General features: G+C 42.2%; 1 protein-coding gene across 3 annotated transcripts in view; it reads left to right on the forward strand.

Moving 5' to 3' along the window:
• Window positions 1-12,598, forward strand: part of FNDC3B (fibronectin type III domain containing 3B) — a 384,210-nt gene that overhangs the window by 249,702 nt on the left and 121,910 nt on the right. For all 3 annotated transcript variants that reach the window (XM_068281036.1, XM_068281037.1, XM_068281038.1), the window contains one exon: window positions 816-874. In XM_068281036.1, coding sequence (XP_068137137.1) covers window positions 816-874 — 59 coding nt within the window. The remainder of the gene's footprint in view (window positions 1-815; window positions 875-12,598) is intronic.

A 12,598-nucleotide genomic window follows, 5' to 3' on the forward strand; every position in this document is an offset into this window, starting at 1 on the left:
TTGTATATGTTTGCACATATTTTAAATTTTACAGTTTTTCGCTGTAGTGCCCCTTTAACTTTCATTAAAATTATAATTAAAAGCGTAAAAATCGCAGCGATTTTTACCACGATTTTAATGAAAGTGAATAGGAGAATTTTTAAAAAAGCGTTCTGAAAGCACTAATCATTCACAAAGCGCTCAGAAATCGCTTATAGTGTTCCAGCCTGAAGGTGCCCACTAATGATACAATTTGCTGAACAACCATTTAAATAGACCAATCCAATCAGATAGATGAGATTGATCCAAAAATCAGGTCGATTTCATTCATCAGATTAGATTGGTTAGGAGATTTTTGGCCATTAGTGGTCCCAAACTATCATTTCTGATCGTTCATACAAAGAATCGTTCGTAAACTAATGTTGGTTACTGAATTGCTGTGCAGACACACACACAGACCAATACATTTGTCTTTGATACAGGGCATGTTGAGTTTGTTATAGTAAAAGCGTGTTCACTTTGCACCTTCAGGCATGCTAGAGCAAATGTTGATCAGCTGAGAGTTGCATACACTGCCAGGCAGTGTTTGTGAAATCCGGGCCAAGTTTGCAGCATCACTATTAATGATCTCTAGCTTGGAAGACTGTTAGTAAGTTAGGTATTTTGCTTCTTGGCTTGATTTATGTATACCAACATTGGCCATTACATAGCTGACAGTGCTCCTAGAAGGTGCACTCCTTTGCAAAGTATATAATGAACATTACAGGTACTTTTGGAAAGCATACAATCAGACAATTTCTGAATTGTTTTACTCATTAAGCACCTTTCTATTGCAGAGTATGAACCAGAATTGAAGAAGACACATGAGGTGCATTCAGGGATTGAAAATTTAACGGTGGGTGTTTTCTTCTAATTGTTTGTCTATTGAAAATCCTTCAAACTGAATTTATTTGTTATTTATTTTATTCATGCGGGACCATTATATTCTTTGTAATACTGAACGATTCACAACTGTCCTTGAAGAAACTTGAGGAACCCTTCCACATTCATGTAGACATAAATCATACCAATATTAAAGGGAAGGTTCAGGGACGATCAAAAAAAAAAAATCCACATCCACTTACCTGGGGCTTCCTCAAGCCCGGGGCAGGCAGGAGGTGCCCTCGACGCCGCTCCACAGGCTAGGTCGGGCCTCTTCTGCGCTCCAATCTGCGTCTCACTGGTGCGCGCTGACATCATCGGACGGCCTCCGGGCTGTACTGTGCAGGCTCAGAACTACTTCCTGTAAGAGAATATTATGATATTCCATTGAGTACAGTTGCGGTGGAAAATGTTAACGTACTATTCCTAATGTGTGCTCTGCATGATGTAGACCAGCTGCAGACCAGTTACTCCATCACTGGATTTCAGCACAGATGTGCTACAGCTAAATGAAGTTGGTAAACATTGTATTTAAAGTCTTTTAAGTGATGTAGTATAGTGAATATGGCATCGGTGTATATGGCCCGTTTATCCAGCCTATGGGCCTGTCCAGCATCCTGAAAAGTCGAGAGGCTTTGCCAATTATTCTGTTACCCACTCATCCAGTGCTGGGTCCCTCTAGACATATTCAACAACACATTTGTGTATGAGCGCTAACATACTGTGCATGCACGAGTATAGTCCATGTGTGCCCAATTGCACGAAGCATCTTGTACACTGCTTTTTTTCCTTTGCATGAGAAGCTCCGTGCTACTGGGTATGCATGGAGTGTACTAGTGTATGCCTTTTTACAGTCACGCTCATACACGGATGGGAGCACATCAGTGGAGGGACAGAGGGTCCTGACCAGCACCAGTGGGCTCATGGAAGATCATGGAAGCCTTTAACCTCCTTGGCGGTCTGATTCTTTCCAGATTTTAGGGTCTAAAAGCGGTGCAATTTTTTTTCACTCTTTCAGACCCTAAAACCTGAAAAAAATCATTCTGGCAGGGAGATCTGCAGCAAAATAAAAAAAAATGTACCTTCCTGGGCTCCTGTGCTGCAGTTTTCTCTTTGCCCACAAGATGGCGCTAATATACATATAAACGAACTCTATATTTCTCTAATATAGAGAAGTTCGTTTTCAATATTAGCCCCGCCCCCGATGACGTCACGCTGCCACCACTGCTCTGCTGCCACCACGGCTGCGCTGCTCCAACTGGCTGCCGGGTCCCCGGAAGAATAGCGGGGACATGGGGGATCCCGGCGGCCAGGGAAAGACCCCACACTGCCGGAGAGAGAGGCTGGAGTCCCGCTGCACAGCGAGATCGCGTGCGGGACTCCACAACTTCAGGTAAAGTGCTGCACTCCCTACCCCGACCTGAGCTCGGGATCACCGCTAATAGCTTGTTTTTTCTACCCCGAGCTCAGGTCGGGAAAACCGGCAAGGAGGTTAAAGCGTTAAGAGGCTTCTCACATCTTTACATCTTTAGTGAGTAACTAATAAAATGTTTCTCCTCACAGCTTGCTTTAACATTCACAAATAAAGGACAGAACACATAACAATGCTACACAATCCAGTTTTCAATTCAATGTTTGGAAAGTAGACCACTATATATTTTCTGAAAGGGAGTTCAGATATCCTTTTTTTGCATTCATAGCAATAAACCATAGTTTAGTTTACAAAACATTGCCAAATTCTAAGTTTCCTGCAGAGTAATGGTTCTCACTAGGTCCACTCCAGGAAAAGGTCTGCCATTGGACTACTCAGCATGCAAAACACAATCTGTTTTCACCATGTCCAGACTGACGAGAATACATTATTTGGACAGCAAAAGATTGGCAGCGCTCCTAAACAGGCTGCAAATGAAATGAAACCAACAGAGGTGTGCAGAGCCCCCAGGGGCTTAAATACACACCTTGAATACAAATCGGATGCAAATTATACACTGATCCCTAATCTAAATATTTGAATGCAAACTGATACACATGGATGCAGCTAGCCATAAGTAGACTTGCATTTTTGTACAGGAAATATTGGCAGCGCTTCCAGATATAGGCTGCACCTGAATTGACCAGCTGCATAGATGTGCAGAGCTCGAAACATGGGCAGATTACACAATTTGCAATTAAAACAGATGCAGAAAAGGAGGGCATTAGCTTCAACAAACAGTATGTGCACTGATTGTTTCCTATTAGACTCTTCCATGGTGATGACGTGTCCTCGCGGAAGAGACCTAACAACTAACCTAACCGTTAAAACATAATTCTTACCTGGGGCTGCTAGCCATAAATGGTCCACACATTTTTTCTCCAAAGAACAGCAAAAGATTGTCAGTGGTCCTAAACAGGCTACAAATAAAATGAAACCAGCAGAGGTGTGCAGAGTCCTCTGACTGGGACTGCCAAACTGATACACATGGATGCAGCTAGCCATTTGGACAGTGGATAGAATGGCATTAGTCCTAGAGCAGTACAGTGTGTATCTGGTATACTACCACTTGGTTACAGTATAAACCAAGCCTAGGTAAAATGTTACCATCTCTAAAACAGTTTGTCTTCTACATCTGCAAAGATGACCAGATGCAATACGACTGTTTTATGTTTTCCTTCATAAGGATAAGACTGGCTGGTATAAGTTGCACAGCTGGAATTTTTCTTTGTATAGGTCTTAATTTTAGGCTGTAAAGCAACAAAATGTGAATATTTTAAAGGGGGTGATTATTTTCAATTCCTACTGCATGTGCATATACGTAAGCCTATCCACGTTTTCCCACATGTACAAATCTTGAGTTACAACAACCTGATTTATTTCTCTTAGGGCTCGTTTCCACTATCGCGAATCTGCATGCGTCCAACGCATGCAGATTCGCACATGTAATGCAAGTGAATGGACCTGTTTCCACTGTAGCGTTTGCGTGGTGCCTTTTTATGAGCGGTGAAAAAACGCACAAAAGAGCCAACGAATTCGCCTGCTAGTGGAATGCATGCGAATCGCCGCTAATGTATTTAATAGGGAAATCGCATGCGTTTTTTTTACGCGTTATTTTACGCGATTCCGCATGCGATTCCGCATAGGAACCAATGTAAATTAACACAGGCAGTGACATGGTTAAAAACGCACATAGCCTAACCTATGTGAAATCGCATGCGTAATCGCGTAAAATAACGCGTAAAAAAACGCACCTGCATGCGATTTCTTCTGCGGTGGAATCCAGGCGATTCTGCACCGCTACAGTGGAAACGAGCCCTAAGTTACTGTATACTGCAGAAGATTTGGGAATGCGGGGGACTGTAAAAAAAAATGAGGCGCCTGGAAGTAATCATAGGTACAGCTTCTCTAAGGGTAAACAATACGTCAAAACCAATTAAATATTTCAACAGGTCTGCCTTTCCTTTCTCCAATTGAGATGCACATTTCAGTTGACTAGTTGTCTTATTATTTGTGTTGTCTGTTTGCCATATATAAATAATTCATGATTTTATTATCATCACATTAATGTGCTCAGAATGAGCTGCTCATCTATTGAATGAGGATGACGACCATGACCTGGTTATTAGTTTATTTATTTTTAATGCAGGATCAAGTATAATTTGTTGGAGATGCATATATTCTTAATTTAGTTTAAAGCTTTAAGCCCAATGCCATTTTAAAACTTGTATTTTAGTTTTTGACAAGGTAGACAGAAGTTTGAAGGTTTTTTTTTAACCACTTAAGGACCAAAGGCTTCCCCTAGGTGACCAGGCTATTTTTTACAATCAGTGCTCTGCAGCTTTAATGGCTCACTGCAGAGCCATACAACTTAGCACACAAATAGATGCCCCCTTTTCAGCCTGCCAACAGAGCATTCTGTTGGTGGGCTCAGATCGCTGCTGCTGGCTTTATTTTTTTAAATTAATTTAATTATTTTATTTTAAATAAAATCAACATTTTTTTTCCTCTATCCGCTACGGATGTCCAATTAGGGTGATCCTCTCTTATAGCCATCAGCCTATGAGAGGGAATAGCGTTCGGAGCCGCTCCAGGGGACAGCCAAGTGACAGTACGGTCCCCACTACAGCACTGCATTAGATCAAAGCACTGTACAACAACAAGAAATGGCCTTTTTTCAGTCTGCTTGCGGCGATTGCCATTGCCATTAGGCGGTCATAAGGAGGTTAATGTCTGAGTAATTTTTTAGGAGAATTTTAATTGGTTGCTGTCTTGACAAGAAATGGATAATCTCTCCAATAGAGAACACAACACATTTAAAAATAAAATAAATACACGGATATTTTTGTACAGCGTCAAGGAGTTAAAGCTGTCAGTTTTTGTTCCTCACTTCCTGTTCCTGTGCCTGAGGCCACAAGAGTTTATATTAATGGGGCAGGTAATGTCCAATCATAACCGAGAACTATCAAAATGTAGACATTCCTAACTACTTTCTGCACTATTCAAAAGTGAAATAAATGTGTATATTGTTTGGGCTTATGAGTTGTTCTTTTTTGTTTGTCATACTGTATGTTGGCTATAGTGTTTTGACAAAAGCCAGATACTTTTGCTAGGATGATAGATAAGGGATTATGGTAACATAATTTTATGCTTCATAAAAATGTCAAAACAAAGTTGCATGGTGGAGTGGAGGTCCTACATTTTAGGCCTAATCAAGTGTGTTGAAATACTATAACACTACATACTGTAAAAATAATCAACATTAAGCATGATTGCCAGTGAAAGTGGTCTGGTTGCCAAGCCAGGCCTTCAGCCTCAGCAACAGTTGAGTTTCAATATATAGTTTGTATTTTAAGCTATTGGTGAATTGTTGCATTTTTTGGCTATGCTTTATGATTCGGAGTACAGTGTGCATCTTTAACATGTTTTAGTGTTTTCTGACTTCTGGTATGCTTTAAAAAGATCATACATGCAAGGGCAGAAACTAATTTGAGCAGGGCTGTGGAGTCTGTACAAAAATCCAGCGACTCCGACTCCTCAGGTTAGGATTCCTTCGACTCAAACTCCTCTAATTTGCATATTACAATCTTGTTGATTGAAAGTATGTAACATAAAATGCATCTCTTAACTGCCAACGCTTAGGAATTTTAAAAGACCACTGAAGTGAAAGGGATAATGAGGCTGCCATATTTTTTCCTTTTAAAGCGGAATATAACCCTGCATTTCAACTTTGCTCTAAAACATTATTTACAGTATATTATATGCAACCAGCATTTTTTTTTTACTAGACCAGCATTGGAAGGGTTACACAGGGCTTTAAAGTCCCTGGAGATTTTTGCAGACGCATCCGAACTTCAGTTAGATACTTTTTGTTTACAAATAAGTGTTTATTGCGACTCATCTCTCTCACTGAGAAGGAGCTTGGAGGACAGCCAAAGAGTGTGTAACTGTTTGTCAATAGATACATCTAACTAAATAGAATGTAACTATCTGAACGTCTGCACGGAACTTAAAACCTCTGTGTTTAACCCTTCCAATGCTGGTCTACTAAAAAAAAAATGCTTTTTGGATATAATATGCTGTAAATAATGTTTTAGAGCAAAGTTGAAATGCAGGGTTATATTCCGCTTTAAACAATACCAGTTACCAGGCTATTTGGCTGATCTTCTGCCTCTAATACTTTTAGTCATAGACTAAAACTAGTCCTTGGTAAGAGTACTTGTAGAAGGTACAGACAGGAACAAAGAACATCTATCAGGCCCTAGGCAATGTAACGGTGGGTACATGTAAAAGTGATTTGCAGGTACTCTGCAGGGGGGGGAATAAGGCAATTCTTCCTCTATTACACATTCTTCATGCACAATCTGAACCAGGTTTATGGGCGATAGAAAACACCTCTGTGTTCAATGTGCACAACATTCTCAGTGGATTCCCTGCAGCTCTGTGGGGAGTGCATATGTAGAGTATAGTACTACTGTGTAACAAAGTAAACCTGAGACAGATGAAATTAAAGTTTTATACATACCTGGGGCTTCCTCCAGCATCCCTCAGGCTACTCAGTCCCTCGCTGTCCTCCTCCACCTCCAGGATCTTCTGCTATGGGTCCAGGTACTTGAGCCAGTCTGGTGTAGTGCGCATGCACACACTCCGACACTGGGAGCGTACTACACCTGCACAGCACTATTGCACAGGTGCAGAATGTTCCTGGCTGTGGGAGCAGCACGTGGCTGGACTGCGCTGACTGGCTGAATTACCAGGACTCCTAGCAGAAGATCCGGGTGGTGGATGAGAACAGTGAGCAACTGATTAGCCTGAAGGGGGCTGGAAGAAGCCCCAGGTATGTAGAAAACTTTTCTTTTCATCCGTCTCAGGTACCCTTTAATTCGTAGTCCCCAAACCAAATTTTAACATATCAAATTATTTGATTTCATGAGCAAAGGGAGTGCATAAATTTGCATAAACCAGCATCAATGCAGAATTATTAGCATCTCATTGACCATCTCTATCAGTGGCATGGCTAAACACCAGGCTTTATTCTTACAGCATAGATGTTATTTAGTATATATAAAAGATTCCTGTGTACACATCATATAGTCACAATCAGATATTTTTATCTGACTTTAAAAATACGGGGACTGCAGCACAAGTAACTATTTTTTGATTGGTTTATTTCATTTTTTGTGGACTAAGCAGAGCTATTACTATATATAAATGATTTATGATGACTATTATCTCAGAAATAGAGCATTTTACCATATTGTCTATTTTAATTACAGTTTAAATTCATTAGGAGTCGGAGTCGGTACACTTTTTCCCGACTCCAGGTACCCAAAATTACTCCGACTCCGACTCCACAGCCCTGAATTTCAGTCTATTATTTTTCGCAATAAAGCGATACAGCGCATCTGAATTGTGTAAATTGATAAAATATCATCACAGGCATTGGTTGAAATGTAGTTTATGATTCCTGAGGTACCCCACATATGATGAGTTCTTATCATAGCACGGTTGATGGAAGCTTCTCACAATACATGCATAGGGCTTGATTCACAAAGCAGTGCTACCTGTTAGCACGCTTGTGAAATGCCCCCCTTCACGCCTAAACTCAGTTTAGGCATGATAAAATCAACTCGCGCGCAAAGTCCCGCTCGCAAAACTTTGTGCGCGCATAGTGTGGTGCGCGCAAAACGTCGTAACCTTATAGGTGCATCGGCTGTGACTTTCTGCGTGCATCGGGACTTTGCTCGCGATCTTATTGTCAAAGTCTTTTAGGCGTGCTAACTAGGTTAGCACCGCTTTGTGAATCAAGCCCCTAGTGTTTACATTCCTACGTCATCATTGTGAGCAGTTGGGGGTTCCAGCTAAGTTTGGCTTTGGCTGTAACTCTCTAGATTATTTACATTCGTTTCTAGTTTTTTGGGCTGCCACTTTTTAATTACAATATTACGGAATTTAGACACACTCCACGCTTAGTTAAGCTAGAGCATACATTTGTGTGCCACTTGGATCCAGACTTTGCGGGGTTATTTACAAAGGAAGTGGGAAACCATTGGCACCAGCTGTAGAGCTTAACCTCTTGAGGACTGCAGGGCTAAACCCCCCTAGTGACCAGGCAATTTTTAGTTTAAAAGGCCACTGCAGCTTTAAGGCCAAGCTGCAGGGCCGCACAACATAGCACACGAGTGATTCCCCCCCCCCTTTTCTCCCCACCAACAGAGCTCTCTGTTGGTGGGGTCTGATCGCTCCCCCCATGTTTGTTTTTTTTTTTATAAATATTTTTGTTTGTGTTTTTTTTTAAAAAACAGCTGTTCCTTTAAACCCCTTCCCTCCCTCCCTCGCTTCCTCCCCCCAGCCAGCCAATCATGGCGATCAGCTCTCATAGGCTTTACCCTATGAGAGCCGATCGCTCTCTTGTCCCCCAGGGGGACAGCCGTGTCACACGGCTGTCCCCAGTGCAGCGCTGCTGCTGATCGCAGCGCTGCACAGAGTAAATAGACGGCGATTACGCCGTCTTACAGTCTCCCGAGCGGCAATAGCCGCTCGGAGACTGAAGGCGGGGCGGAGCTCCGCCCCTCAAGCAGGAGATGCGCGCGCAGCCTGCGCGCGATCTCCTGCAAAACAGAGCCCCAGGACTTTACGCCAATTGGCGTTAGGCGGTCCTGGGGCTGCCGCCGCGGCCACGCCTACTGGCGTGACGCGGTCGGCAAGAGGTTAAAGGGGGGGGGGGGCCTCAGCGGGTGCTGAGATAAAAGAACCAATGCCCCCCCCCCCCCCCCCCCCCGTGCCCCTCCTAAAAAATTTTTATATATATATATATATATATATATATATACATATATATATATAGATATGTACTGTATATATATATATATATCTATATATATAAAATCGGATGTATGTATGTATGTATGTGTGTGTGTGTGTGTGTGTGTATGTGTGTGTGTGTGTGTGTATGTGTCGCGATCACGCGAAAACGGCTTGACCGATTTGAACGAAACTTGGTACACAGATCCCTTACTACCTGGGATGATATGTTCTGGGGGTCTCGCGGCCCCCCTGCACACCTGGGCGGAGCTACAAACAGCAAATCAGATTCCACCCATTCAAGTCAATGGAAAAAATGTAAAAGGCTGCCATTCTCACAGTAATCAAGCCAGAGTCCCCACACAGGGCACAGTTGGTCACTTGGTGACCGAGGTTACAAATCCAGGAAAAGTGGGTGGATCATAAAACAGCCAATCAAATTTCAGCCGTTCATTTTAAATGGGAAAATGTAAACTGCAGCCATTCTTAGACGGTTAATCACAGAGTTCTCAAACTTGCCACAGTTGGTCACTGGGTGAATGCGATTACGATTCAAGAAAGTGGGTGGAGCCTACAACAGCCAATCAAAATTCACCTATTGATTTTCAAGGGGAATATTTAAACTGCTGCTATTCTTACACTTTTAATTGCAGAGGCTTCAAACTTGCTACAGCCGGTCATTGGGTGACTGGGGTCCAAATTCACTAAAGGGGCGGGGCCACATACAGCCAATCAGATTTCCTTGGTGGATAAACTGCTTCCATTCACACATTTTTGATGCCAGGAACCTGACAGCTCACACACTTGGTCATTGAGTGACTGTGTGTCAAGGTTACAAAAAGTGGGCGGAGCCAAAACAACTTTTACTGGGAAAATATAAACTGCAGCCATTCTTACACCGTTAATGGCAGGGTTCTCAAACTTTGCACAGTTGGTCATTGGGTGACAGATTAAGATTTTGGAAGGTGGGTGGAGCCTACAACAGCCAATAAAAATTCCCCATTTGATTTTCAAAGGGAATATTTCATCTGCTACCATTCTCTTATACTGGTAAAAGCAGATGCCTCAAACCTGGTACAGTTGGTCACTGGGTGACTGGGGCCCAAATTCAGGAAGGGGGCAGAGCCACAAACAGCCAGATTTGTTTATTTTTCAATGGGAATATACAAAGTATTGATACCAAGGAACCCAAAGCTGATAAACTTGATAATTGAGTGACTGTATGTCAAGGTTAGAAAAAGTGGGCGGTGCCAACAACTTCATTTTTTACATTGCAGGGTTCTCATACTTTACACAATTGGCCACTGGGTGACTGGGATGAACATTCAGAAATGTGGGTGGAGCCTACAACAGCCAATCAAAATGTACCTATTGATTTTCAAGGGGAATATTCACATTGCTACCATTCTTACACTGTTAGTGGCAGAGGCCTCAAACCTGATACAGTCAGTCATTGGGTGACTGGGGTCCAAATGCACTAAAGGGGTGGAGCCACAAACAGCCAATCAGATTTGTTAGATTGATTTCAGCCATTCTGTTATTGGCAGGGTTCTCAAACGTGACACAGTTGGCCACTGGGTGGCTGGGACTAATGTTCAGAAAAGTGGGTGGAGCCTACAGCAGCCAATCAAAATTCACCTTTTGATTTTCAAGGGGAATATTTACATTGCTGCCATTCATACACTCTTAATAGCAGAGGCCTAACATTTGCTACAGTCAGTCACTGAGAGACTGGGATTTAAATTCTGAAGGGAGCGGGCCAAAAACAGCCAATCAGATTTGTTTAATTTCAAAGGTAAAATGCAACTTATTGATGCCAAAGACCCCAAAGCTCATAAACTTGGTCATTAAGTGACTGTATGTCAAGATTAGAAGTAGTGGGCGGAGCCAAAAACAACTAACTTTTTACATGGGAAAATGTAAACTGCAGCTTTTCTTACACTGTTAATGGCCGGGTCCTCAAACTTCACACACTTGGTCACTGTGTGACTTGGATTAATATTCGGAAAAGTAGGTGGAGCCTACAAGAGCCAATCAAAATTCACCTATTGATTTTCAAGGGAAATATTGAAACTGCAGCCATTCTCACACTGTTAATAGCAGAGGCCTCAAACCTGCTACAGTCGGTTGTTAAGTGTTTGGGGTTCAAATTCAGTAAAGGGGCGGAGCCAAAAAGAAACAGATTTCTTTGCTGGATAAACTGCTTCCATTAGCACAATTTTCATGCCAGGAACCCAAAAGCTCACAAACTTGGTCATTGAGTAGTGACTGTGTCAAGGTTATAAAAAGTGGGTGGAGTTAAAAACAGATTTTTCTGGGAAATTGTAAACTGCAGCCCTTCTTCACTGTTAATGGCAGGGTTCTCAAACTTAGCATAGCTGGTTACTGGGTGACTGGGATTAATATTCAGAAAAGTGGGTGGAGCCTAAAAATGCCAATCAAAAATCACATGTCACTTTTCAAGGAGAATATTAAAATTGCTTCCATTCTTGCACTGTTAATAGCACAAGCCTCAAACCTGGTAGAGTTGGTCATTGGGTCACTGAGGTTCAAATTCAAAAAAGGGGACAGAGCCACAAACAGTGAATCAGATTTGTTTCATTTCATGGGAAAGTACAAATTATCGATGCCAAGGACCCCAAAGCTCACAAAATTGGTCATTGAGTGACTGTGTGTCTAGGTTACAAATAGTGGGCGGAACCAAAACCAAATTTCACTGGGAAAATATAAACTGCAGCCATTCTTACACTGTTAATGGCAGGGTTCTCAAACTTTGCCCAGATGGTCACTGGGTGACTGAGATTAATATTCAGGGAAGTGGGTGGAGCCTATAGTAGCCAATCAAAATTCACCTGTTGATTTTCAAGTGGAATATTTAAATTGCTGCCATTTTTACACTGTTAATAGCAGATGCCTCAAACCTGCTACAGTTGGTCATTGGGTGACTGGGGTTTGAATGCTGGAGAGGGGCGGAGCCACAAACAGCCTATCTGATTTGTTTCATTTCTATGGGAATATGCAAATTATTGATGACAAGGACCCCAAAGCTCACAAACTTGGTCATTGAGTGTTTGTGCATTAGGGTTAGAAAGTGGCCGGAGCCAACACCAGTCAAATACATTCCCGGGCAACGTCGGATCATCAGTGGGTGGAGACAAATACACATTTCACTGGGAAAATGTAAACTGCAGCCATTCTTACACTGTTAATGCCAGGGTTTTTAAACTTTGCACAGTTGGTTACTGGGATTAATATTCAGAAAAGTGGGTGGAGCCTACAAAAGTGAATCAAACTTCATCTGTTGCTTTTCAAGGGGAATATTTAATTGCTACCATTCTTGAACTGTTAATGGCACAGGCCTCAAACCTGGTACAGTTGGTTATTGTGTGACTGGGGTTCAAATTCAGAAAAGGGGTGGAGCCA

The sequence above is a fragment of the Hyperolius riggenbachi genome, chromosome 4 (genome assembly GCF_040937935.1).
Source record: "Hyperolius riggenbachi isolate aHypRig1 chromosome 4, aHypRig1.pri, whole genome shotgun sequence".
Taxonomy (NCBI): domain Eukaryota; kingdom Metazoa; phylum Chordata; class Amphibia; order Anura; family Hyperoliidae; genus Hyperolius; species Hyperolius riggenbachi.